Source organism: Bos javanicus, chromosome 12 (genome assembly GCF_032452875.1).
Source record: "Bos javanicus breed banteng chromosome 12, ARS-OSU_banteng_1.0, whole genome shotgun sequence".
Taxonomy (NCBI): domain Eukaryota; kingdom Metazoa; phylum Chordata; class Mammalia; order Artiodactyla; family Bovidae; genus Bos; species Bos javanicus.
Genome location: NC_083879.1, coordinates 2,327,853 through 2,350,557, shown reverse-complemented (window position 1 = coordinate 2,350,557; position 22,705 = coordinate 2,327,853). Strand labels below are relative to the sequence as shown.

Sequence of the window (22,705 nt, the reverse complement as noted above, 5' to 3'; positions counted from 1 at the left end):
TTTTCTAATCCACATATATAAATTAACCTATCTCAAAAGGCTCCTTGGTTTTGTGAATTATTGATGCTGTCACCTGCTAGAGACTTAATTTCAAGAAAAATATATGAATCACTACATCACAAGCACAAATCCTTTTGACATAAATTCAATTTCTGTGGCAACAATAATATATTGACTTAGCTTTATTTTTCTACTTTATGACACTTATTAATGTCAGAAATAAAAGAAATCTATCTTTGTTCCTTATTGTAAATGTAAGTGATCCCATGCCATCCTGAGAAAGCTAAGGTAAATACCACTCACTTGATAACCCCTTAATGCAAATGAAGACAAGATAACAAAGTATAAGAAATAAGACATGATTTTTCAATTTAGTCCCGTAATCCTTATTTTGGCTACTACACAATACAATTAGGCTCCCAAAATGTGCAAGACACTCGGTAAATATAAAGAGGACCCAAGCCCTGCCCTTACAAGTTTACAACCAAAGGATGAGCATGACAAGTGAATGAATAACCAAATGCAAGGCAGTGGGACAAGCACCATAACAGAAGTGTTTAACGCTGACAGGGAGAAAAGGCAGAGTCTCTGCTGTATGCTAATTATATTTGCTAATTATATACTAATTACATTTGCGTAAATACTTGCTAATTAACATGCAAATATTTAATAATGATCTAAAACTAAAGCAGAAATAAGTTTTAGCCATGATTTAGGGAAAACTAGTAGGGCAAAATTTACCCTCACAGAATGAGATTCCTAAAACATTCATTCATTCAACATTATTTATTAAATATTACTACATTACTGGCAAGGGATCCATCAGTAAAACAAAAATTTCTGTCCTAGAGAAGCTCACCTTCCACTGGGGAAACAGACAACAAACACAGTAAGCTACAGAAGATGTTAGAAGGTGATGAGAGCTCTGTTAAAAATGAAAAGTTCTTCAAAGGAAGGCAGGCCCGGAAAGCAGAGTGGGAGGGTTTGCAGGATGCAGTTTTAAAAGGAGGAACTGGGGTGAGCATAAGACTGACTGAGAAGGCAGCAACTGAGCAGACTGGAAGTGGACTAAGGAGGTAGCTACGTGGACAAGCGGGGAAAGTACTGTAGATAAAAGAGCAGCCAGAACAAAGGCGATTAGGAGAGAGCCCATCTAGTGTTCAAAGGAGAGAGCCAGCGCAGCTGCAGTGACAGGAATCAAATCAGAGAAGAGGAAGAGGGGCAGATCCGAACCAGGCCATCTAGAGGATGAGGGCCTTCATTCTCCGAACGCAACAGTTACAAATGCTTACGTATAACAACACGCTAAAAGTATCAACATAAACGCTAAGTGACAGTTGACTCCACTTTATCAGCAACTCTGCTTCTGTTGTTGTCAGTCCCTCAGGTGTGTCCAACTACTTGTGACCCCATGGACTGCAGCATGCCAGGCTCCCCTGTCCTTCACCACCTCCTGGAGCTAGCTCACACTCATGTCCACTGAGTCGATGAAGACATCCAACCATCTCTTCCTCTGTGGTCCCCTTCTCCTCCTTTCCAACGAATCAGCTCTTCGCATCAGGTGGCCAAGGAGTGGACCTTCAACTTCAGCATCAGTCCTTCCAATGAATATTCAGGACTGATTTCCTTTAGGACAGACTGGTTGGATCTCCTTGCAGGCCAAGGAACTCTCAGGAGTCTTCTCCAACACCACAGTTCAAAAGCATCAATTCTTTGGTGCTCAGCTTTCTTTATAGTCCAACTCTCACATCCATACATGACTATGGAAAAACCATAGCTTTGACTAGATGTACGTCTGTTGGCAAAGTGATGTCTCTGCTTTTTAACATGCTGTCTAGGTTGGTCATAGCTTTTCTTCCAGGGAGCAAGTGTCTTTTAATTTCATGAGTGCAGTCACCATCCGCAGTGATTTTGGAGCCCAGGAAAATAAAGTCTGTCACTGCTTCCATTGTTTCCCCATCAATTTGCCATGAAGTGATGGGAACAGATGCCATGATCTTCATCTTCTGAATGTTGAGTTTTAAGCCAGCTTTTTCATCCTCCTCTTTCACCTACATCAAAAGGCTCTTCAGTTCCTCTTCGCTTTCTACCATAAGGGTGGTGTCATCTGCATATCTGAGGTTATTGATATTTCTCCCAGCAATCTTGATTCCAGCTTGTGCTTCATCCAGCCTGGCATTTCGCATGATGTACTCTGCCTATGAGTTAAATAAGCAGGGTGACAATATACAGCCTTGACACACTCTTTTCCCAATGTGGAACCAGTCCACTGTTCCATGTCTGGTCCTAACTGTTGCTTCTTGACCTGCACAAAGGTTTCTCAGGTTTTGCTGAGTGTCAGTGGTATTCAACCACCCTCCTTTCAGCTGCTGGCATCTCTCACATGCTGCCATTTTTCTTTGGGGCTGAGAACTCCAATCAGCAGCAGTTTCTCAGCACCATCCCTAAAGCCACCATGCTGCCTGGGCCTCAGGACATCGACAGCTTCAGGGGAGAATAAGATGTGAGGGAAGCCAACAGACCGAGTAGGTAATGCACATATACATTTACAGTACGCGTGGGTGAACCGTCAGTATTGTCAGGAAATGGTGACTCTACCTCTGTTGTCCATGGCTCTTTCATTTACAATCACTATCTGGCAGATCACGTGTATATCTTTTTTCTCTTTTCTTAAACATATCAGGAACCTTGTTTCCCTTATCTTTGAACTAGACATACCACAGTGAGGGGAACATATTAAGCCAATGGTTTAGAATTTTTGTTTTCTTTTCCTAATACAAATGCCTGAGTAATATCCCAAAGCAACTGAATCAAAATACCCAAAGATAGGGCCTGTCATAAGTACTTGAGCTCCTCCTGGTGACTCTAGTATATAACCATTGCCCACTAAATTGGGCAAACTATTACGAACTCTGTCTTTCAGTGCCTAGCATCAGGGAATCTGCAAAGTCCCACAGGTGCAGCTAAAGCAGACATCTATTGCTTTATGTGTCTCAAGCACACAATCCCTTCTTGCTATCAGAGGGGGGACTGGCAGTCCTCCTGTTCTTTGAAAGCCAGCCCTGCCACAGCTGAGTAAGCAGAGCTCAAGCAAAGCCAATCAAACCCTCACTCTCCCAGAAATCAGGACTTGGGATTCAGATATGAGAATTAGGACCGAGAGCGTTACATACACCTAGGACTGTGAGGCTCTGGGATTAGCTGTGTGAAAATCAAAGCAGTAGAAGCAACACAATGCAGACATACAAGAGTGGAGCAGATGCCTCTTAGGAGGCAACAGGGGACAGTGTGATCCCAGCAAAGGGAAGCTGCCAGCTTTCAGCTCTCAGCTCCAGACCAAGAGAGGAACAGCTAAACTTGCTGTTCTTGATCCCAGGGACAGCCCCATGCCTCTTTACAATTGCTCTTTCTAAGCTTAAACTACATCATGTATGTGCCTTTAAGCCCAAAAAAGGCCTTGACTGAGACAGAAACCAAGACTGAAAAATGAAGGCCATATGATATAGCCCACTGCACATCACCATTCCTAGCAACACTTAGTGAGCCTTATTGTAACTACTAACACACCCAACAATCTTACAAATTAGCCATTATCCCACCTTGGTTTAGTCACTAAGTCGTGTCTGATTCTTTGTGACCCCATGGACTGTAGCCCGCCAGGCTCCTCTGTCCATGGGATTTCCCAAGCAAGAAAATTGGAGTGGGTTGCCATTTCCTACCCCACAGGATCTTCCCAATCAAGGCATCGAACCTGTGTCTCCTGCATTGCAGGCAGATTCTTTTACCACTGAGTCACCAGGGAATCCCCATCTCACTGATCAGGAAACTGACTGTCACACAAGTGATCTACCAGAATGGCCAGTCTGAGAACGGAGTCTTGGTCAATGAGACTCAAACCCAGGCTCAGACCCCTCCCTTTCCCTTCCCTCAGTCTTCGCCGTCCCAAACCTAGGGAGGAAGACCCACAGCAGAAATAAAGCAGTTTCTGAGTTGTTTATGAGGCAAAGAAATTGAAGATAAAATCTTAGCAAGAAACACAAGCGTAATTCCAACTGGACTGTTATTAAGTGTTATAATACTGACTAAAAAGTTTTATCTTGAAAGTTGAGGTGAGTGAATATAAGAAGCCAGGAGGATTGTAACTTCTGAAAATTGACTAAATTTTATGTTTAGTCAATTTTATATGTTTATAACATATATATGCAAAAATATATGTTTTGCTAGGGAGTTTCCCTTTTATTTTTTAAAGTTGCTTAAGTGTAAAATAGAAATGTAATGAATATTTTTTGTTATTCACAGAATTTACAGTTTAGTACATGCCTTATATACCACGTGCTTCCAAATAAGACTAAACATAAGCCACAAAAATATCCACATTTCAAAATATCATTAAAATACATACATACACAAGTCTAATTAAAGAAAATTTCTTTTAAATTATTGATAAGTTTGAACTTTTTTAAATAACATTTTAAATCACCACTAAGTTTTCTTGCATAATTTGATTACTACTTTTTATTACTACTTCTAAATTGGTTTGTTACTTAAAATGAGTTAAAAAGATTATTGTATATTTACAAATTTGACGTCTGAAGAAGGGAGAAAAAGAGCACAATTCCAGCTCTTACATACAGTCCCAGTACTATACATAAAATGTGGTTACACTTGACACTTCTTTTAGAAATGCTAACCAAGCAAGATATCATTATTGAGCATCTAAGATAGCAAGGGGTTTCCCACACAGCACTAGTGGTAAAGAACCTGCCTGCCAATGCTGGAGATCTAAGAGATGCAGGTTCAGAAGACCTCCTGAAGGAAGACATGGCAGCCCCTCCAGTACTCTTGTCTAGAGAATCCCATGGACAGAGGAGCCTGGCGGGCCATGGTCCACAGGGTCGCAAAGAGTCAGACATGACTGAAGTGACTCAGCATGAATGCAAGCTAGCAAGACATCATGTCTGGTCTGGTATATAAATACCTATAAAACAGAGCATCTGCCCTCAAAGGAGTTTACAATTCAATAGGTTTCAGAGGAAAAAATAAATAACCTAGGTCACTTATTTCCCTTTTCCACTATTCAAAAAATAATATAAGTAACTATCTTTCCAGTGCTACACGTGCTGAAACACATGGGTTCCTCACCTTAATATTCTTCATTGCACTTCTTATCCAAAGACATTTGAGATACTTGGAGACAGAAATTCATGAATGAGATTAGATACAGAGCAGTCCAATACTGTATCAAACTTACACTGTGTTACATGATGACACAGCCACATTCCAACACATAACATTCTATGTCACAATTTGGGTTTTGAACACAACAATTTCTATAGTCAAGCTGCAAGATCAAGCAACTGCAGCCTAAACTGCCCTTGGCAATCCTCCAACAAAGCCAAGGAGACTTTAGTGATGACTCTCTAGTAATAACCCAAGTATATTTGTAAAGACTTCTGAAAGCACATAGTTTTATATTGATTACCACACCATTCAAGCACACTAACAAGTCAGCAAGGGTTATGGGGGAGTCAGCAGCTGACAGCCACAGGCACGGAAGTCTCTCAGTGATCATAATAACCTAGAGCAAATGACTGATTACTGTCGCTCCTGTGAGGATATGAAGATAAATCTACTGTGCCTGCTTTTTTTTTATATTATGGAGATATAATTTACATATAATATTGTGTAACTTTAAGGTATACAACATGTTGACTGATACATTTATGTTTTGCAATATGACTGCCACAGTAGTTTTAGCTAACACTTTTATCACATCACATAATTATCATCTTTTTAATGCTGAGAACATTAAGATCTAATCTCTGAGCAACTCTGATTTTATGATACACCATTGTTGACTATAATCACTGTGCTGTACATTAGATTTCCAGAACTTATCTTCTAATTATAAGTTTATACCCTTTAATTCATCTCTCCAAAGTTGATCTCCTTTAACACATTCCCCTACCCTGCTTTTTCAGATTCTACATATAGGTAATATCATACAGTATTTGTCTTTCTCCCTCAGGCTTTTCTCACTTAGCATAATGCCCTCAAGGTCCAACCACGTTGTCACAAACAGCAGCATGTCTTTCCCCTGGATGAATTTAATCCCACTGTATATATTCAGTGTATACCGTATCTTCTTTATCCGTTCACCTGGGGATGGGCACTGAGGTTGCTTCCGTATCTTGGCTCCTGTGAATAATGCTGCAATAAACATGGGAATCCAGGTAGCTTCACTTTTGGCTGCACCAGGTTTTGTTGCTCCATGCAGGTTTTTCACTAACTGAGGCAAGTGGGGGCTACTCCCTAGTTGCAGTGCATGGATTTCTCACTCCAGTGGGCTTCTCTTGGGGAGCGTGGGTTCTAGGCACACAGGTTTATTAGCTGTACTTCACAAGCTTGAGAGCAAGGGTGCAGTAGTTGTGGCCCCGGGCTCAGCTGATCCGTGGCATGTAGAACCTTCCCAGGTCAGGGATCGAATCCATGTCCCCTGCATTGGCAAGCAGATTCTTGACCAATCTAGACCAGGGAAGCATCACAGATACCTTTTCGAGGTTCAGTTTTCATTTATTTTAGATATATACCCACAGCTGGGATTGATGAGTCATATAACAGTTCTATTTTTACCTTCTGAAAAGCCTCCATACTGTTTTCCTTAGAGGCTGAAGCAGCTTACATTCCCCGCAACAGTGCGCAAGGGCTCCCTTTCCTCCACATCCTCACCAACACTTGCTCTCTCTCCCCTTGATGACAGCCGTTCTAACAGATGTGATCCCAAGCCTGTTTCTGTTATCACTGATGGCGTTTCACTAAAAACCCATCGCTGAGGGTAGCTTCAGAGGCTGTGAAAGTGCATCATCTTTGCCTGAACAAGATGTGCAAGTTATCCAGTAGGAACAAACCATCACATCGCTGAAAGGCAGTCTGACCTACAAATAAAGACTCTGAGACCACAGGCAGTCCCTGAATGTGGGTCAAAGTATGGCATTAGCCATTAGTCACATATGGCTATTTCAAAAGTTAATTCCAACTAAATCAAATTAGAAATCAGCCCTCTAATAGCATTAGCCACATATGACTGGTGAATATCAAACTGGACACAGCAGAACAGAAAGCTCCATCATCACTGAAAGCTGTACTGAACAGCACTGACACAGGTAGACTCCTGTATCACTAGGTAGCTAGTGAAATGAATGAATCCATGCTGGAAGGACATCTTAAGTCAAAAAAAGTAAAAGGTCAAAAAGATAGTACTTAGAACACCAAGAGGGCAGGAAGATAGATAAGCAAACATTAGAAGAGAAGAACAAGTTAGAGCAAACATGTGAAGAAATGATGGGTCATACTCTGAAGTCTAGTAAGATGAAGCTCCAATACTTCGGCCACCTGATGCAAGGAACTGACTCATTTGAAAAGACCCTGATGCTGGGAAAGATTGAAGGCAGAAGAAGAAGAGGACAACAGAGGATGAGATGGTTGGATGGCATCACTGACTCCATGGACATGAGTTTGGGTAAACTCCGGGAGTTGGTGAAGGACAGGGAGGCCTGGTGTGCTGCAGTCCATGGGGTTGCAAAGGGTCGAACATGACTAAGCAACTGAACTGAACTGAACTGAAGATGAAGACCAGCCACTGGGTTGGCAGTTGTTGACCTGTCAAATTTTAGTGGAAAGACAGAAGCAAAAGTTGAGAAGCCTGTGGGAGGTGTCTGAATCCTCCCTTTATGAGCGCTCTCTACCCTTGGCTAATGCCATCATGACAGGAGCAATGAGCTGAGAGCTGTTAGTACTTACGTGTTAACCCCCAATGTAACATTGAAACACCATGTCTAACTGTAATTCAGGTACTACTGTTCCCACCTCATAGATGAATAAACAAACAACAACAGTTACAAAAGTAATTTCCCAAGGTCACAGAACTACCAATTTCAGAGCCAGGACTTAAACCCAGGTTAACTTCAGAGTCTGAGTTCTTAAAAATGACACAACATGGGTTCCCTGGTAATACTGCCCACCGTCTCCCAGACTGAGCGCAAGCCTCCTGAAGTCAGGGACCAAACTGTACCCAACTGTGCCCTTCAAACATTTACAGAATAAATGAAAACAATGAATTCACAGAATTTGGCTATCAGGGAAGGAAACAGAGCATGGTACAGAGAGGTGTCTGGGTCATGGGAAAGTTGGGAGAGGAAGGCTGTTTGGTTTTGCTCCTGCTTTTTCTTTCAGGGTAGAAGATATCTGAGCATTTTAATAAGACGGGACCTGTGGAGAGTGAAACAGCCTCTTGCAATGGAACTGGATCAAGATCAGGGGCCAAAGGGTTAACCTGACACTTCTACAGATACTGGAGGAGAAAGGAGGAAGAGCTACAGATATAGATTGTTGGTGCAACAGCAGGAAATTAAGCCGGTTCAAGCAATATGGCCTTTATCTTCTCTCTGAAGAAGGTGTCAAGGCTGAGTGTGGAGAGGCAGGAGAAACGATCTCTACGACAGTTTCAACGAATGCTATCCCGGGGCAGCTCCAAGAGGGAGCTACATATACACACAGAGTATCAGTAAAGCATCCAAGTGAAAATAATGAAAGTCATCACTGTTTCTGTGTGGGGAAATCTCAACTGGGATGTAAGGGAGTCAGTGAATTTCACTCTGAACTCTTATACTGTTGGGCTTTTTAAGAGGTTCATACGTTACCTTTTCAATTTAAAAAACTGTTAACAACAAAAAGGAATCAGACCCATAGAGAAGGTAAAAAGAGTGAATAGTCTCAACACAAACGCTGAGAGAAGTAAAAAAGGATGTAACCAGAAAGTGGGGCTTTCCAGTGGCTCGGCAGTCAAATCCTGCTGATGCAGGCGTGAGATGCAGGAGACATAGGCAGGAGATGTGGGTTCGATCCCTGGGTCAGGAAGATCCCCTGGAGAAAGGAAATGGCAACCCACACCAGTATTCTTGCCTGGAAAAATCTCAATCCATGGGGTCGAAAAAGAATCAGACACAATGGGGCAACTAAGCAACAGGAGCAGCCAGAAAGCTAGCTCAAAGCCCGGGCCCTGGCCCATCTGGCTGCGTGCCACCCACAGGCTCCGTCCCCAGCCACACCTTGGGACGGCCCACACCTCTCTCCTCACCTCAGTCCCATCAAGCGTAACACCAGGGTCGTGAGAGTCCTGCTTCAAAGCACCGTGGTAAGTGATTAAAGGAGTGTACAGTCCACCAGAGAGCAGAGTAAGTGCAGTGCCAGTGATAATGCCTGTGACCGACAGGCTGAAGGCCCTGCCAATCAGTAGGTCCACAGAGTCCCGATGTCTAAGGTGCAGTCTGCAGGGCTGGCGGGGTCTCCCCCAGGCCACAGAGCATGGGTCCATCACGAGCCTGTCAGGTCGCTCCAGGCTTGGAGACAGGAAGCAAGTGGACATGGAGGCCAGTGCTCTTTTATTTATTGATATTCCATGTTCTATCAGGTTTGAAGAGGCAAAGAATGTGAAGGCATCCTAGTTCAAAAAGAGTCCTGGGTTACTTCTGTACGGTGTGGAGCAAATGCTGTCAGCAGGAGGCTGACAGAAAGAAAGAGAGGTAAGGGCAGAAGATGAAGGTCTAGATGAAACAGAAAGGAGCAGAATGCATCCAGGGACCAAGCTCTTTATGTGTACCCACTGGAATTGAGGTCGGGTCCCTGGACACAAGAACAGGGCCCTGGACACCAGGAATGGGGGAAGGAGGGTGGAGGGAGGTGAGCAGCGGAAGGAGAAAGGTCAAGACGCCGTCAGTAACTGAGATCTGGTCACCTGCCCTTCAGGATGTCCGACACTGCAGAGGCAGATATCTCCCCCACTCTGGGGTCTGGGAAAGACTCAAAGGAATACAACTACAGTCTCCCATCTAGAAAGGGGTGACTTTACGATGACGCAAAACCTATACTTACTCACTAGACACTGTACTCCAGATGTTAAATTCTGGCCCTTCCTAGGCTAGCAACACGTACAGGGTCCTCTCCTGATGCTGGGCAGGGAGGCGCCTGTAGCCCCGTCAGCCACGTGGTCACGGCGGAAGCAACCGCTCCGGACAGGACGACCAGCCTGTCTACCACCTTCAGAACAGTGTTCAATTCATGACAAGAGACATTCAACACTTCATCACAGAACAGGCTTTCTGCTAGAAGAGTTTGCTTGACTATAAGCCAACGTAATGTTCCAAGCACGTTTAAAGTAGCCTAAGCTAAGCTATGATGTTCAGCAGGTAAGGCATGGTCCATGCACTTTTGACTTATGATATTTTTAACTTTCAACTAGTTTCACTTCAGTTCAGTTCAGTCGCTCAGTCGTGTCCAACTCTTTGCGACCCCATGAATCACAGCACGCCAGGCCTCCCTGTCCATCACCAACTCCCGGAGTTCACTCAGACTCACGTCCATCGAGTCAGTGATGCCATCCAGCCATCTCATCCTCTGTCGTCCCCTTCTCCTCTTGCCCCCAATCCCTCCCAGCATCAGAGTCTTTTCCAATGAGTCAACTCTTCACATGAGGTGGCCAAAGTACTGGAGTTTCAGCTTTAGCATCATTCCTTCCAAAGAAATCCCAGGGCTGATCTCCTTCAGAATGGACTGGTTGGATCTCCTTGCAGTCCAAGGGACTCTCAAGAGTCTTCTCCAACACCACAGTTCAAAAGCATCAATTCTTCAGCACTCAGCCTTCCTCACAGTCCAACTCTCACATCCATACATGACCACAGGAAAAACCATAGCCTTGACTAGATGAACCTTTGTTGGCAAAGTAACGTCTCTGCTTTTGAATGTGCTATCTAGGTTGGTCATAACTTTCCTTCCAAGGAGTAAGCGTCTTTTAATTTCATGGCTGCAGTCACCATCTGCAGTGATTTTGGAGCCCCAAAAAATAAAGTCTGACACTGTTTCCCCATCTATTTCCCATGAAGTGATGGGACCAGATGCCATGATCTTCGTTTTCTGAATGTTGAGCTTTAAGCCAACTTTTTCACTCTCCACTTTCACTTTCATCAGAGGCTTTTTAGTTCCTTTTCACTTTCTGCCATAAGGGTGGTGTAATATGCGTATCTGAGGTTATTGATATTTCTCCCAGCAATCTTGATTCCAGCTTGTGTTTCTTCCAGTCCAGTGTTTCTCATGATGTACTCTGCATATAAGTTAAATAAGCAGGGTGACAATATACAGCCTTGACGTACTCCTTTTCCTATTTGGAACCAGTCTGTTGTTCCATGCCCAGTTCTAACTGTTGCTTCCTGACCTGCATACAAATTTCTCAAGAGGCAGATCAGGTGGTCTGGTATTCCCATCTCTTTCAGAATTTTCCACTATTTTTCAATGAGTTTATCGGACCCTAATCCCATGGCAATTCCAGAAAGAGCTGTAATAACAGCTGTCATGTATTAACTGCTAGTTTTGTGCCCAAGCTATTATCATAACAAGCATTACCTCGACTAATCCTCACAATACTATGACTATCTATTCCATTTTACAGACAGGGTAACTGAGGCACAGAAGCTAATTCACCCAAGGACATATAACCCTAGCCTCTCTAACACAGCGGTTAGGGGCGGGAGGTAGGTTCTAAGCCACGCTGCCAGGCCTCTGGAGGACCTGAGTCAGCAGGCTCAGTCCTCCAATGACCCAGATGTGTCTCTGCATGCCCTCCCAGGTGGTGTTAGCGGTAATGAATCCACCTGCAAAGGGGACATGGATTCAATCCCTGGTCAAGAAGATCCTCTCGTGTAGGAAATGGCAATCCACTCTGGAACTCCTGCCTGGAAAATCTCATGGACAGAGGGGCCTGGTGGGCTATAATCCATGAGGTCGCAAAGAATCAGACACAACCAAGCGACTAAGCACACACTTACATGCCCTCACCGCCCCCCAACTGCAATCTTTTAGAGAAAAGAAAATAGACATTAAAGGTATATTGATAACATTTAAATGTAAATTAATCATGAATAGATTAGTGAATCAGGTGGTGTAAGATTACAAGAACAGTTTTGCATAGATTTTCAATTAACCAAGTGTTCACATTATAAGCTTAAGCCTATATCAGGCACCACCAAGAGAAAATGACTTTCAAAGCTTACAAACATATGCACATAGCAACTAGAGCAGGCTGGAGATAACATATCAATAAGAGCAAAATAATACCCTCAGAAGAGAGGTGAGTGCAGTGAGAACATGGTTTTAATGGAAACCATCACTTTTTATAAAGAAATGAAACTGTCACATTGGATTTCTGAATATAAATTATGTGCATTCTATTTTTCATGTTCATTTCTCAGACTGTCAAATTTTTCATTAGAAATGAATTGTAATTGTCATTTGAATTGCATTCCATCCAAAGTTTTGGTAAACAGCAACAGTTTAATACCATAGCACAATCCATAATTAATGCCACCAATTTGCAAATCCTGTTTAAAGACTGAATGTTAACAAAGTTTCATTTTTATGACACCCAAATAAACAGCCTACCTCAGCAAAATGCAGTGACTACAGGAAAAAGTCCCCCACATCCTGTAAAGATACCTCACAATAAATTGGAAAAATAAATGTAACATTATGTATCTTACAATTAGATCAATCCACATATCAATATCTTACTGAGAGTTTTAAGAAATTCTACACCAGAAAATTATCTCCAAAAAAAGCATATTCTTTTTTTTTTTTTTAACATCTATAATAGCCTAGAATTAGCAATAATTTCTTTGATGAGTTTTGGACAGGTTACTTAGCTATCTTTTCCTTGAAGGTCTGACACAGACCACAGCTATCTGGGAATATCCCAAGGCCCTTAGCACACAGGGAAGTCTATTTCCCATTAAGTGATGGGACCAGATGCCATGATCTTCGTTTTCTGAATGTTGAGCTTTAAGCCAACTTTTTCACTTTCCACTTTCACTTTCATCAAGAGGCTTTTTAGTTCCTCTTCACTTTCTGCCATAAGGGTGGTGTCATCTGCATATCTGAGGTTATTGATATTTCTCCCGGCAATCTTGATTCCAGCTTGTGTTTCCTCCAGTCCAGCGTTTCTCATGATGTACTCTGCATATAAGTTAAACAAGCGGGGTGACAATATACAGTCTTGACGTACTCCTTTTCCTATTTGGAACCAGTCTGTTGTTCCATGTCCAGTTCTAACTGTTGCTTCCTGACCTGCATATAGGTTTCTCAAGAGGCAGGTCAGGTGCTCTGGTGGGTCTATTTTTAGGGAAAAAGAGATATATATAAATTGGAAACCCCCTCACCAAAAAAAATTAAAATGGAAAAAAAGTTTAAATCACATAAGCCCTTATTTCAAAGAAATGAAAAGCAAAGATAATAAGGAGACACAGACAGAAGGGGAAGAAATGAACATTTCAGTAGGATTTATGATGTTTCACTTCTGAAGCTCACTGGTGAGCAGTACATGGTGTTCTGTACCACTTTTGTAAGATAAAATGTATTTTTTAAAGACTGCAAGGGAAATGCTGACCCTCAGAAAACCATTTAGAGGTAGACTGTTTTAAAGCACATTATATACAATCCTTGGAGAAGGAAATGGCAACCCACTCCAGTACTCTTGCCTGGAAAATTCCATGAACTGAGGAGCCTGATAGGCTACAGTCCATGGGGTCGCAAAGAGTCAGGACATGACTGAGCGACTTTACTTTCACTACTGATAAATACTAATCACTTCTGGTCCGCTACTGATAAATACTTACTAATCACTTTTAGTTCATCACAAAATGAAACACTAAACAAAGGGACAAACTTTTGCTTGTTCGGGGACTCTCCTAACTTCTTAAGTCATCTCCAAGTTCCTCAAACTGAGGTCTGCAGGGCCCTTCTACAGACTCTCCAATTCTATCAGAATTTTAAAACTTTCTATTTTTTTAAGATTATATTAAACATTAGAAATAAAGCAAGCCCATTCTGGTGAAGAAGGAAATGGCAACCCACTCCAATATTCTCACCCGGGAGATCCCAGGGACAGAGGAGTCTGGCGGGCTACAGTCCACGGGGTCACAAGAGTCGGACACAACTTAGTGACTAAACCATCACCACCAAGCACGTCCTGGACAATCTGAAAGTGAAAGCTGCTACAGTCCATGGAATTCTCCAGGCCAGGATACTGGAATGGGTAGCCGTTCCCTTCTGCAGGGGATCTTCCCAGCCCAGGGCTCTAACCCAGGTCTCCCACATTGCAGGTGGATTCTTTACCAGCTGAGCCACCAGGGAAGCTCTCTCAACCACATTCCCTCAGGCACTTTTGGTGAACACGCCTGCATTTATGTGCACTACCAACATGGTGTCAGCAGGCCCAACAACATGGACAGCATACCAAGGTTTCACAACTCCTACACTTTGGAAGAATTCAGGTCCAAAAAGCGGTATAATTCGAAAATGACACTATTCAAGGAACAATAAACCTACAGCTACAGAAAGTTAAGAAAAAATGAATACAGGGTCTGGTGGCCTTGGCTCCAATTCTTTCTGCTCTTTTTCAACAGTTTCATATAATTTACTTAAAAAAAATTACATATGGCTCTTTTTTATCATAAACACATTACAAGAGTTCACTACTTCAGCCAGAAGAGCCAGTGAGACTGTTCACTTTAGAGCCTCAAGCCCAGGCCTCATGAGAAGGACAAAGGTGTTCGGTGACAGGACTCCACCCACCATGTGGAGCTGGACCTTTGGATGTTCCGGTCTGTGCTGAGCCTCCTCAGCTCTGGAATTCCACTTCTGCCCCAAGAGCCAAGGTGACAAAAGGAACCCAGCAAACCACACACATCTTTCCACTATTAAATCTAATAATGAGGATGCAATTTCAACAAAAATCATCAATTACAGTAAATCAGTGTTACCAACTTAAACTTTATTGGTTTTTTATAGTTTTCTTTTGGATTTTATATATAAATCTGTTTTGTAAAAGAGCCAAAAGCATAAAGATTTATACTTAACTTTTTATATATACATATGTAAGTAACATTATTTTTACTATCATTCAATTCACAATGGAGTGTCACAAGAATTTTTTCCCTAAATTTGAGGTTGTTTCCTTTGCAAGTTCCTTTTTGTAAGCTTCATTGGTACTCAAGTTTCATAGTTGCATGAAACTCGTTTTACAAATAAAAACATTCCCCTCCCAAGGATTCAGAAACTTGCTCTGACCTTTCAGTGGTAAGAATCAGAAGTCTCCATCACTGTGCATGTCAGCTAATGTCAGGGTAAAACTAGGGAACAGAATGCTTCCATCTCATCTGAGGAAAAAGTATGGCCCAATTAAGATTTCCCAATATAAGTTATTCAAATATGCACTGTAATGTTCCCAATGCCCTAAAGCCTACACAAAAATTGTACTACCACTACTACTATTACTACCAATGATGACAACAACAAAACTATAAATCGTAAATATTTAGATAGAGGCTAAAGGCTGTTACAGGTACCTCACAACCCATCACATTTAATTTCTAATCTTCCCAACAGCTTCCTTTTACACATGAGGAAACGGGCACAGAGTGAGGTTAAACAACTCGCCTGAGTTCACACAGCTAATAAGTGACTCAGTGGGAACCCAAGCCCTAAAAGTGATACAAGTCACTGCCCAGAAAAATTATTCATAATGTCTCTTCTACAGAAAATTTGTGAGAAAGGATGGCAGTGGATCGTTTGAAGAACAAAATCTACGGCAAGCATTTCCAAGTAGTTTTCATTAGACGGTACTCTGAATACTCCAGCATCAAAACTTAACTTACTGAATCTCTTAAATTCTCCCCTAAGTTAACAGTCATTATGTGATTTGCTATTTGCGAAAATTACTCTCAGCGCTAAGGGGTTTTAATGCCACCCTGCTGCTATTGAGAGAGAGTTACCTTTGTAGATCCTGTTCAAAGAAAGCTCATGCTTTGATCCTTAATATCCCATGAAGTAAAAGGTTATGCTTAATCTATATTTTATAGATCTAAAAGTCAAATTAGTTTCTGCGATAAACAAGCAGAGTGTGTTGGTAAGCACATTCTGCAGCATTCATTTCATTCCAAGTTTGGAGACAGTATACTATGTGCTGAGTTAAAGACAACTGCATTAGTGTAAGACAAAGCAGTTTTGTCTTGTATTATTCTGTAAGCATAAACAAGTTATACACATGTTAATTTACATTCCATATAAAAAGCCAATTTTAAATCCAATTTATAAGGCAATAAATATATAAAGATTCTAGGACACAGCAATAAAGTTATGCCATAAAGCAGAGTTAATTTAAGACAACAATAATAAAAGCATGACAAATTTTAGCATTCTACCAACTGCACAAAGGTGTTTCAGGTAACATCTGTTCAGAAGCAATTGCTGCAAGACAGACTAGATGAGATGCAAGGTTTCACAGTGCAATAAATGTATGTCAGTTTGCTGCTTCATAATTAAAGACATGAGTCTTTGAAAAAAGCAATTAAGCCCTTCTCTAAAACAATCATCCCTGCTCCCACCCCTTCTTACTCACAAAGATCCACATGATCCAGAAGTGTATGTACCATCTATCATCTATTTTCAGCAGCTAATATACTCCCCAAAAGCCACTGGATATATTTTGTTTCTTTTAATAAGTCATATTAACAAACAAAAGTAAACATTTTTTTCTATTGGAAGGATAGAAAGAAAAGAAAGCCTGAGATGATTCAGAGCAATTTACATTCAACCTTCTATTATCTGCAGGTTCCAAGTCCGAGTAGTCAACCAACCACACATCAAAAATATTTGGGGAAAAAAGCTTCAGAAAGTTCCAAAAAGCAAAACTTGAATTTGCCACAGGATAATCCATGGGGTCTCAAAGAGTCGGACACAACTAAGCGACTAACACACTGTGCATAGGTTATATGCAAATGCTATGCCATTTTATGCAGGGGACTTGAGCACCCATGGATTTTAGCATCTAAGGAGGGTCCTGGAGCCAATCCCCTGTGGATACCGAAAGACAACTCTGCTTAGAAGACTGGGCTGAATAAAGCGATTTTACTTTAAATAGGTTTCTGTGCCTGCTGGGTTAGGTGGAGTTTTGATATGAATAAAATCCAGATGCCTAAAGCCTTCAGCTAAGAACATAATCTCCAATTCTTGACAGTACAAATCTAGGACAACTGAAAGCATCACTTTTCTGAGGACTCAATGAAGAAATTAATTCAAAAAAAAGCACACAGAAATCGCCTGTATCATTATCATAGTCGCTTTATGAGAAAGATACAGCACAGCAAGATGAATGAAGGTTCTAGTCTTTCCAGGAAACCAAACTGTGGTCATCTTTTCACTCAGATCACAAATCTAAAATAAATGATAGCACAAGAAGAGATTTAAATGATCTGATGGTTCTCCTAAAGCATACACTTACAAGTTGTGAAGCCAACTTTCAATGTGGTCAACCTCATAACCACACCTGCCGTTAGTTTCCTGTGGCGGCAGTAACAAATTATTAATACCACAACCTGATGGCTTAAAACAACAGAAATGTTTTCAACTGGGCTAAAATCAAGGTGTCAGGAGGGCCGATCTCCCAGGAAGCTCTATGGGGAGCAGCCCCTTGCCTCTCCCAGCCTCTGATGACAGCAGCATTCTTTAGTGTGTCACTGGATCTCCCTTGCAGTCACCTCACCTTCTTCCTTTCTGTAGTCAAATCTCCCTTTACCTCCTCTCCTAAGTAAATGTGTTTGCATGTAGGGCCCACCCAGATAACGCAGAATATCTCCATTTTTTTAAACTTAATTATGCATGCAATGTCGTTTTTTGTCATAAGGTAACCAGGCTCCAGAAATTAAGATGTGATGCTTTTGAACTGTGGTGTTGGAAAAGACCCTTGAGAGTCCCTTGGACAGCAAGGAGATCAAACCAGTCCATCCTAAAGGAAATCAGTCCTGAATATTCATTGGAAGGACTGATGCTAAACCTGAAGCTCCAATACTTTGGCCACCTGATGTGAAGAAGTGACTCATTGGAAAAGACCCTGATGCTGGGAAAGATTGAATGCAGGAAGAGAAGGGGACGACAGAGGATGAGATGGTTGGATGGCATCACGGACTCGATGAACATGAGTTTGAGTAAGCTTTGGGAGTTGATGGACAGGAAGGCCTGGCGTGCTGCAGTCTATGGGGTCACAAAAAGTTGGACACAACTGAGGGACAGAATTGAGCTGAATCTTTGGGGGGGGATCATTATTCAGCCAACCACTTCTACCTCCAAAGAAGCCCAAGGAAATGAGGTGGGCAGACAGGATTCTCACCAAGCCCACCCCAATTCCAGTTCTCAAGTTCCCAGTACAATAAGCAAAAGTCCTCCAACCTAACACCTCTTCCCATCTCACAACATGCTTACAATCAGGAAATCACTAAATCTATATAGCTTAAAGACATTACTAAATAGTGTTAATGGTTCCTGAATGAAAAACACAGCTGCTGCTGCTGCTGCCAAGTCACTTCAGTCATGTCCGACTCTGTGAGACCCCACAGACGGCAGCCCACCAGGCTCCCCCGTCCCTGGGATTCTCCAGGCAAGAACACTGGAGTGGGTTGCCATTTCCTTCTCTAATGCAGGAAAGTGAAAAGTGAAAGTGAAGTCGCTCAGTCCTGTCTGACTCCTAGCGACCCCACGGACTGCAGCCCACCAGGCTCCTCCATCCATGGGATTTGCCAGGCAAGAGTACTGGAGTGGGGTGCCATTGTCTTCTCTGAAAAACGCAGCAGTAACGAGTAAAACTCCCACTAGCATGGGAGAGTAACACAGGACAGGGACTAAGGATGTGTCCTCTGGAGCCAGCCTCCCTGGAGTCAAATCCCAGCTTCGCCCCCAGGCAACAATGCAAGCAAAGGCAGTTTAACCTCTGTACCTCAGTTTCCCCTTCTAGCAAACAAGGCTAATTCATAGTATCTACCTCACTGGGTTGTTAAACAGATTACAGGAGCTGAAATCTATGACACACCTAAAACAGTGCTTGGCTCATTATGGTTAACTGTTATCACTAACAATGATCAACCACAGTAGACATACAGATGTTAATGGATCTGGTGAAAAAGCTCTCATTTCAAAACTGAGGATACTGTAATGACAGAACTAGATACTGTAATAACAATCTATACAATGGAAACCATAAGATGAGATATGAAATTTACACTGAAGTCTTTGAGAACTCTTAAAGGATATCCTAACTGAAAAAGATGAGCTACTTTGCCAGCTTGGATCACAGAATTTACAGGCCCCCTTTCAAAGGGGGACCCACATCCTGGAGATGGAGACCACCTGAAGCCACACGTCCTGCTCTCGCTTTGGATCTGGGAGCGTCCCCATCTCTACTGTGCATTTCTAGTAATGGGAGGTAAGAATTAAACGCCTAGTGTCACTGAAGAATTTTCACAATGAGTAGGAAACCGTTTTGTTTTGTTCTAGAAGGGAAATAGAACTTGGGTCCAGGTACGAATGGTGTGACCTAAGGCAAGTACCAGTTTAATGATCCTACTGAATTCTCTTCACCTTCACGAAGTCTTCACCCAGGCTCCTGCCTTGTCCTTCCAGCCTCCACTGGTGGCACGCTGTCCCCAGTAACTATCCCCAGGACCTTCTCACACTCACACTCACACACACACACACACACGCTGCTTGCCACATCCCTTGCTGAAACCAAGTGGGTGAGTTCACAAGCAGCCCAAAAGAAGCTGATTTATTGTGCAGCCAAACTATCCTATGTTTACAACAGACAAATCTCTAGTATTTTCATACATCTATGGGGAGAAGGTCTATGGTACAGACGTGTATACACAATTCAAAACTAACTAGAGGCCCACAACTGTACAAGTAACAGAAAACAAGGACTCTTCTGCTTTATCTAGGTTCAAAGTACAACAGAAATTCAGTGGGGACCAGAGCTCCTACCTTCTTACACTAAGGAGCCAGTGGCCAGTTTACCCGCAGTTCCACACAAGCTTGCAGCTCTGCGGCTTGCAAACACCAGTCACGCACATTATCACCAACCTGCATGACTTGTTACAGTCAAAAGCAACCAGGTGACCTAATGACTATGTGACCCGGAGGGATTCAGACTAGCTAGCATCTTCATTCCAAATCAAGAGAAAGCCAAAAACGGACTTGAGGTCCAGCAGTACAGCAGACTGAACGACAGAACAATCACTATTTGGGGCACTGCTGAGATCTCATGAGGAAGGAGTAGTGTCCAAAATCACCCTTCAACCGATTAGCAAGTGTCATTGAAGTGGGACTGAGAACAGCGAGAAGCAGGCGGGCTGGGAACGCCTGCTCAGAAGGTAACCTTGATACTGGGATACTGAGCCTAGGCTAGAGAGTTAGAGTTGACCCTGGAACTCCAGGCCCTCTAAGAGTCCAATCCAACGGAGAGATGGCTCTTTCAGGCTCCTGGTAGACATAGACTCAGATCATGCCCAAAGAAAACTCTCCCCAGTTAGGCCTCCTAGAAGACAGGTTAAGACTAAGCATTGAAATTATCAATACAAAATTTAACAAGCACAGAGGGAGAGACCACTCTACCACGGGTGCAAGTCAGTGTACGTAGTCCAAAGGTGCACATACCATAAATGCCAAATAGAGAAGAAAAAGAGTAAAGTAAGCAGTGTCAATGGCAAGCCACTCCAGTACTCTTGCCTAGAAAATCCCATGGATGGAGGAGCCTGGTAGGCTGCAGTCCATGGGGTCGCAAAGAGTCGGACACGACTGAGCGACTGAACTGAACTAACTGAACTGATGGCCAACTTTATACTTAATTTTGCATCATTAATCCATGTTGTCCTTCATTTTCAATATTCTGATACATCTCCGGCTCTGCTCTGTTTTATTCATGTATCATTTTTGACTGTTATATGTAGCTACTCACTCCTCCTCCACAAGCCTTCATCCCTTAATTTGTGTATCTTGACTCATATTTCTAACAATGTTCACAGAAGGAACAAGCTGTACTCTAAAATTTCACCTACGACTAAAATGTTTTTCTGTATTCCTAAGTAAAATGGAGGGGTATTAAATTTTCAATTCTGTCTCACTCCAAATGTATCAACCCTCTATGTAATTTGCTTGTGGTTTATTTACACAGACAACAAAACAATCTTCTCTGTCTGTTCTTTCACTAGTTAGTGCCAATACAAAGATTTACAAGGCGCTAATCACGACACTTCTTTGACCGTTAAAGTGAGTAAGAGAAGCAACCGGAATAGCAGGTTTCAAATACTCAGACTTCTTTCCAAGCTAAACATAACATTCTTTAGCGGTGACTGCACGACCCGCCAAGTTTTAAAAAAAAGCCGTTTCAATTCGTAAAGTTATAAAGAGTTGACTCATTGGAAAAGACTCTGATGCTGGGAGGGATTGGTGGCAGGAGGAAAAGGGGACGACAGAGGATGAGATGGCTGGATGGCATCACCGACTCGATGGATGTTTGAGTGAACTCCAGGAGTTGGTGATGGACAGGAAGCCCTGGCGTGCTGCAATTCATGGGGTCGCAAAGAGTCGGACACGAATGAGCGACTGAACTGAAAGGAACTGAATCTACTTTTAAAAACTTCTTCGTGGGAATTAAAACATGAAGCAGAAAAAGCAATCCTATCAAGTAAAGATCACTTCCATATATCTCATACTCTAAGATGCTATGGGAAAAAGGAAAAGTTTAACTTAAAAATGCAAAGTGCACGAGAGACATCAGGACTTATACTTGAAGCTGCTTCTCACGACAGCCTTAGGAAGTTGGGGCAGTGATCAGGTGTTTGTCAAAGGATCCAAATAGAACTGGGCCTGCCGTCGTAACCCGTTTAGAGACCGCAACTCTTGACGATCTAGAATAAAGCGTAGCTCACGGCTACGCCCAGGGAACCCGCCCACGCTGTCGGCCACGCTGGAGCTGAGGAAAGGAGCTGAGGAAAACCGAGGGACCTATCACCGGGTCGCAGCCCGCCCGGACCAAGGCCCAACTTACAAACTTGGGGCGCTTCTCCGCAGGCGCCGCGGGGCCGCGGGGGGCCGGAGGGCGCTGCAGGCCCTTCCGGCGCGGCGCCTCGCTGTCCCGGCGGCTGCGGCCCAGGGAGGACGCAGGGTAGGCGGCCCCGACAGCCGAGCGCTGCGCCTGGGCACGCAGACGCGGCCGGTGCCGGTCCATGCTTCCGCGGCTCCGGGAAGGCGAGGGGGGAGAAGGCCGCAGCTCTGCAAGCCACTGGCGGGAGCCCGGCGTCCGCGGCGCGCGCGTCCCTAGTCCCGCCGCCGACGGCGCCTGCCCGGATCAGTCCAACCGCTGCCTCCGGGCCGCCACCAACACATCCGAAAAGTCCCGCCGCCGACGAGTACCTGGGCCCAGCCAATCCGGGGCCGCCGCCGAGCCAGGGCCCAGCCAATCCGAAGCTGCGCTCGGAGTGAAGCGCCCTGGGCACCGCCCCTTCCGGGCAAGAAGAAGCGTGATTGGCGGGTCCGCCGTTCTCTGCGGCGCTTGAGCCTCTGGGGTCCCAGGCGGCCGAAGTTGAAGGGTACTGGGTGCGGCCTTGGAAATGTGGAAAGCGTACCGGGAAGTGACTAGTCTGGGTGTGTTCGGAATTTGGAGAATGGGTTCCGGCTGACCTGGGAACCAGGCGGGACCCGCCCAGCGCAGCCACTTGAGCAGAGCTTGGAGGCGAAGTCATCTGCTTCCCGTTTCCGCACGTCTCGGGAGGCCCCG

At 43.5% G+C, this 22,705-nt stretch overlaps 1 protein-coding gene across 6 annotated transcripts in view; it reads right to left on the bottom strand.

The window, feature by feature from the left end:
• DIAPH3 (diaphanous related formin 3) overlaps positions 1-22,244 on the bottom strand; it is a 562,435-nt gene extending 540,191 nt beyond the window's left edge. For all 6 annotated transcript variants that reach the window (XR_009739822.1, XM_061434429.1, XM_061434430.1 and 3 more), the window contains exon 1: positions 21,977-22,244. Coding sequence is in view for 5 of the 6 variants with exons in the window: in XM_061434429.1 (XP_061290413.1) it covers positions 21,977-22,156 (180 nt within the window). In the remaining variant the exon portion in view is untranslated. The remainder of the gene's footprint in view (positions 1-21,976) is intronic.
• Positions 22,245-22,705: the final 461 nt, after the last annotated feature.